We start from the raw sequence: 6027 nt of genomic DNA, 5'->3' as shown, positions 1-6027 counted from the left end.
ATATATATATATATATATATATATATATATATATATATATATACATATACATATATACAAAGCACGATTTATTTGTTATCAGAGTTGTACGAAAACCGGGGTACTACTGTATATATATACATACATACATACATACACACGGGTGTATCTATCTATCTATCTATCTATATTATAATGTTAGGGAATGTCAAAATCTGAACTTACAAGGATATTCAATTTAATAATATCAAATTGAATTATATAATGAAAAATATATTGATAATATAGAGAAGAACCACCAAGATGCAACTCAAACAATGAAGGAGAACAGACACCACCAAGAAAAGCGTACTCTTCAAAATACTAATTTATAAAACTCAAAAATCCAAAAGAAAATTTATAATCCATAAAATCTATAAAATATTAGATTAAAAATTTAATTCAGTTTATTAAATTTATAAAAACGAAAGTGAATAATAGACTACGCGTGTTTCATGGCCACATAAAAGTGGAAAAGATCTGGGCAATTTACAATAAATCGATAAAGATAAGTTCCACTCAGAATGAGGGCACACTTCAGGTCTTATAATTTCAAAAAAACGTATCCTAATATATAGAAATGCAATAAAATAAAATAGGAAAAAGTAGAAATATCTGTACGTTTAAGCAATTATTAGTACAATATATAAAGTGTCAAGGTTTTATAATAATGATCATCTGTCAAGTTAAAGGCATATATCGTATAATGAAGAAATACTTTCTGGAGATTAAGAATAGGAAAACATAAAAAGATAGTGTTATTAACTATTAAATGAATTCGGATGGTCAACAGTATTAATAAAAAGAACAACATCACTTATCTTATCGAAGATTCTTTGTTGACTGTAGTATTACCCATGAGGCATAGAATTTATACAATGTGTATCATGTGACAAAATGGCGTTTATTTGTGACCACAAATATTAAACTTTCTATGTAGAATTAAAATATGCAAAACATATATATATAAATAAATTCTTTTACTTCCGACACATGTTTCAAAGATATCATTGGTATTATTCCAAAGGAATAAAATGGTGTAAAACAATGTAATCCTCTCTTCAGGGAAATGAAGAAATAAAACTCATCAATAACACATTTTAACAGAATATGATGGATATGTATCATGATGAATGGAACATTATTAAGATTTTTTTTTAAAAAACATTAGAGGATATAACGTCAAAAGTAGGAGGGGTAAAAGAAAGAAAAAATCAGAAACCAAATAAATGAGAAGTATAGAACGATATGTAAATTAAATTAAACCCTAAAGTCTTAGAACAAGATATATCTAGTGGAAGTGAAATGTAAGAAGAAAATCAAAGTTTAAATTATATATAATGGTAGATATCACTTATATGAACTAAAGGTGTGTTTCTGCCAATATTTACATCAGTAAGCATGCTCTTTAAGCGTGTTTACAAGGGGATTTTTAGAAAAAAGAATTTGGAAAATTCCTAATAATAGCTTCCCAAAACTGAAAAGGAAGATTAGATTTAATTTGCCTCCCATAAGGAATAATCAACCAAATAGTTTTACTATTAGTTGCCTTATTTTTAGTGTAACTATCTTTAAAAGATATTGATTTACCTTTAGAATGAAAAAAGGGGTTTAAATAAGGATTACCTCCCTTCCTCATTTATTTGGTTTCTGATATTTTTCTTTCCTTTTCCCCTCCTCTTTCTATAGGCTACCTTTGACATTATATCCTCTAACATTTAAAAAAAAAAACTTAATAGCATTCCATTCATCATTATGCATATCCATCATATTCTGTTAAAATGACACACACACACATATGCAATATCTTTATCATATAATTCAGATATCTACCTCTATTTTGTATTCTTACTAGATTTTTCTCATATTGTATAGTGTCCACTATTTAGCTTCCTTAAAATCATTTGTGGTGATACAGTTGTTACCAAATGTTGCTGTTGGAGCTTGTTTCAAAACTTTATGAGTGTCATTGAAGCAAATATCAGAATTTTCTTCATGAATTCTCTTCAACAGAATTTCCTTGATGTCAAGTGCAGACAAGATTTTCTACCAATTATGAAAATACTGAAAAGAAAGAGAAAGAAAGAAAAAAAAAAACTAAGAATGTTACTGTTTCTTTTCGCAGAAATCTCTCAAAGAGAGATATTCAGTAACTACTTTAATGTTGAACAATAAATAATGATAATATAGGCGCAGGAGTGGCTGTGTGGTAAGTAGCTTGTTTACCAATCACATGGTTCCGGGTTCAGTCCCACTGTGTGGCACCTTGGACAAGTGTCTTCTACTATAGCCTCGGGTCAACCAAAGCCTTGTGAGTGGATTTGGTAGATGGAAACTGAAAGAAGCCCATCGTATATGTATGTATATATATATATATGTGTGTTTGTGTGTCTGTGTTTGTCCCCCCACCATCGCTTGATAACCGATGCTGGTGTGTTTACGTCCCTGTAACTTAGTGGTTCGGCAAAAGAGACCGATAGAATAAATACAAGGCTTCCAAAGAATAAGTCCTGGGGTCGATTTGCTCGACTAAAGGCGGTGCTCCAGCATGGCCGCAGTCAAATGACTGAAACAAGTAAAAGAGAGAGTAAGAGTAAAGAGTATAATAATAATAAGTAATTCTTACCATTTGGAGGCAACCGATAACCAACAGTAGGTAAAAGGAAAAGCAGCAGGTATTTCCACATGCAAGTGCATGACTTGCCTTAAGAGCATAAGTACGTCGATGGTAAGCTTCCCTAACCATTTTCATTTCCCTGTTTTGTACAACCACCATTGAAGTCAGAGGCGTAACAAAGCCATATTTGAGTGCTATTGTGATTATCCGTTTTTGAACTTCTGGAGTTCTTTCTAAATTTAATAGCCTCTTTAAAGTGAGCTGGACCCATGTGTTGCGAGTTATAGTATGAAGAGACTGAAGTGTAGTCAGTCTGGGATTCTGTGGAATGGATTCAAGACCTAATGGAAATTCATCATCAAGATTTTCAACAGGCAGCTTTACTTTTTCAGATTTCAAACCAGAAGAAGTGTCCATTGTGAGCAAAATGCTTATGTCTTCTTTCAATTGTTCTGATGTGGTACCAGCAATAACTATCTCTGATCCTTTGAAGTAATAGCTAAATGAATTTTTTGTTAAGGTTGTACGATTGATAGCATCATCTAGGTAAACTATATCAATGTTTTTCAAAAGGATGCGAGAAATTTCTGAATATAAGTTTAAGATTTGCATTCGACTGTCAGCTGCTACATAAATCTTACGACTAAATCCACCATTTTCACCAGCAAGTTGTTTCAAGAAATCCATGTCACTACCTTCACCAAAGCCCAATGTGAAAATAGAAGTAGAAGTGTCACTATTGGCTTCTTTCACATTTTTCATAATACTATTCAAGTTGCTGACACCATTAGTTGGTTGGCCATCAGTCAGGAAAAAGACTAAATTTTTAGTCTCACTGGACTTCTGATTATCAAATTTATTCAGGCTAGTAAGAAGAGCTTCATTAATGTTTGTTCCTCCATCTGCTGCTAATTTATCAATATAGTTTAAAGCAACATCAATATTCTCCTTACTTGCTGGCAAAAAACCATCAGTCATCCATTTGGTGCTTTCACTAAATATTCCAATCATGAATGTGTCCAGAGCTTGTTTCAAAGAATGAAGGATACCTTTCATTGCATTTTTCATTTGTTTTATTTTATGGCCATTCATTGAACCACTCACATCTAATATGAAAACTATCTTCTTCTGAAGTGAGGGGAAAGAATCAGGAGCATAAAAATGTACAAAGTATCCATCGATAGCATAAACCATGTTTGAAGATACTTTCCAGTCAACATCATAGTTTACTTCAAACAGTCCTGTGATTCCCTGAGAAGAGAAGGCCTTCTGGTCAGACACACTGGGTTCATAGTTTATATAAAGTTGTTTATTGCTTATGTAGTCTACGCTCCCTACTTGTTTCGTCTCCCTACTTGTTTCAATATCATTTTTCTCAAGACTCACTTGCTTAAGTTCAATGCCTTGAAGATCTGATATAAAGACTTCTATTTTAAAGTTCTCAATGATTTGTTCGTTGGTTAAATGAATAACATGTCTGTATTTCCCGAATGACCTTTGTAATAGCTCTTGGTATGTGAGTGTGAACACAGCTGTTTGCTGTGCCTCTACACTGACCATCACATGGAATGTGTTTGAGTACCTATGTTCAGTGCCGACGTAAGCTGCTGTCTCACCTCTTTGCGCAGCTTTGTTGTAAATTTCCCTGGCTTCCTTTTTCTCTAGAACTTCTCCCACGAATACAGAACCATTAACCGCCATGGTAAAATTTGAAACAAATGCATTTTCTGGAATGTTGACGTGAAATATGGCCAACGCTGCAGATTTACGTGTGTTCTTGAATACAGTTTCCAGTCTTGTGGTTGCATAGCGAAACTTGACGTCACTTATGACAGAAAAGGAATGAATGTCGAGTGAAGAATTGTCCGCAACAACTTCAGATACAAGAACAAACCCAAGCAATAAAAGTTGGAAAATAAACATATTATTTTTGATATCCTTCACCATTTTATTCCTTCTAAACACGAGTAACTGAAATGTAAAAGAAATGAAATCTATTTTTTTTTTAAAATGGTAAAATTTAGAGGATTACTATCTTCAAAAGAAACATTTTTTAACCCTTTAGTGTTCAGATTACTCTGTTAAATGTAATACTTTTTCACTCAAATTGCTTTGAATTAATTATGCATTATCTTATAGCTTTGAGGTTTCAATGATGTGATTGTTTGTTTTTAGAATGTCAATGTAGGTTAGGTGTGAGAGGCTAGATATGGCCAGTTTGAATGTAAAACATGTAGAATATTTGGGCCAGATATGGCCAGTTTAAACACTAAAGGGTTAAAAAGAAAAACATGAATTTATTGTTACACCATACATAATTGCATAAATATTCCACATTGAAATACAAATCCAAAAATATAATCATAAGCGAAGAAAAAAGAAAGAAAAAAAATCATCAACTCAACACTAAGTTCATCAATCAACCGCTCTCAAGACACTACTGTGTAATTTTAGTGATATCTGGCTGTTATTTCTAGCAAGATGGCTCAAAAAGTTAGAATATTCTGAAGATGATAAAAGAGTAAACCATCTTATCCTCCTAACAAGAAACAAAAAATAAAATTAACTAGCCTGGGGTGTGTTAACAAGTATGTGGAAAATGGATATGGAAAAAAAATGCACGCTAATGACCCTGTGGGTGGGAAGGGGACTTTCGGAGAATTCACAAGATCGGATTTTTCCGTTATAACTTCCGGTAAGGTAGATATATATTGATCTTTTTTACGGAATCCCACATTTTTGGTTATGGAGAGTCCGATTCCCCCAAAAAATATTTTCAAAAAATCGCATTTTCAAAATTTAGTGTCTTCTATAGCCTTGGGCTGACCAAAGCCTTGTGAGTGGATTTGGTAAACGGGAACTGAAAGAAGCCCGTCATATATATGTATATATATATATATATATGTATGTGTGTGTATATGTTTGTGTGTCTGTGTTTGTCCCCCCCCCCCCAACAATCGCTTGACAACCGATGCTGGTGTGTTTACGTGCCCGTAACTTAGAGGTTCAGCAAAAATGACCGATAGAATAAGTACTAGGCTTACAAAGAATAAGTCTTGGGGTCGATTTGCTCGACTAAAAGGTGGTGCTCCAGCATGGCCGCAGTCAAATGATTGAAACAAGTAAAAGAATACATATACCCTCAGGCCTTCGAGCAGGCTATCCATATGCTAGAAATAACAGCCAAATCTCACAAAACTGCGATGACATAATGCAATCAATCTACTCACCTTTCTGCAAAGATTTCTTTCAGAGTAATTTCCCGCAGTAATATAACAAACTTTCTTTTTTAAACTTTCTTCAAAAATTTTTTTTTCGAATTTTTTTTTCCAACAATCTACGTGGGAAAACACGGAGATTAAGAATATGGAAAAAATTAAAACAAATTCAAA

At 33.0% G+C, this 6027-nt stretch overlaps 1 protein-coding gene across 3 annotated transcripts in view; it reads right to left on the bottom strand.

Moving 5' to 3' along the window:
• Nucleotides 1-6027, bottom strand: part of LOC106874974 (inter-alpha-trypsin inhibitor heavy chain H4) — a 24864-nt gene that overhangs the window by 15929 nt on the left and 2908 nt on the right. The window contains exons 2-4 of one of the 3 annotated variants that reach the window (XR_008265459.1): nucleotides 5866-5972; nucleotides 2645-4606; nucleotides 1852-2082 (exon numbers count right to left, since the gene is read on the bottom strand). Coding sequence is in view for 2 of the 3 variants with exons in the window: in XM_052972674.1 (XP_052828634.1) it covers nucleotides 2065-2082; nucleotides 2645-4582 (1956 nt within the window). In the remaining variant the exon portion in view is untranslated. Of the gene's footprint in view, nucleotides 1-407; nucleotides 2083-2644; nucleotides 4607-5865; nucleotides 5973-6027 lie in introns of those variants that run through there. The other 2 variants (XM_052972674.1, XM_014922900.2) reach the window with 2 other exon arrangements.

Source organism: Octopus bimaculoides, chromosome 14 (assembly GCF_001194135.2).
Source record: "Octopus bimaculoides isolate UCB-OBI-ISO-001 chromosome 14, ASM119413v2, whole genome shotgun sequence".
In the NCBI taxonomy this organism is placed as follows: Eukaryota; Metazoa; Mollusca; class Cephalopoda; order Octopoda; family Octopodidae; genus Octopus; species Octopus bimaculoides.
Note: the sequence above shows the minus strand (reverse complement) of the source record. Positions and strands in the feature narration are given on the sequence as shown.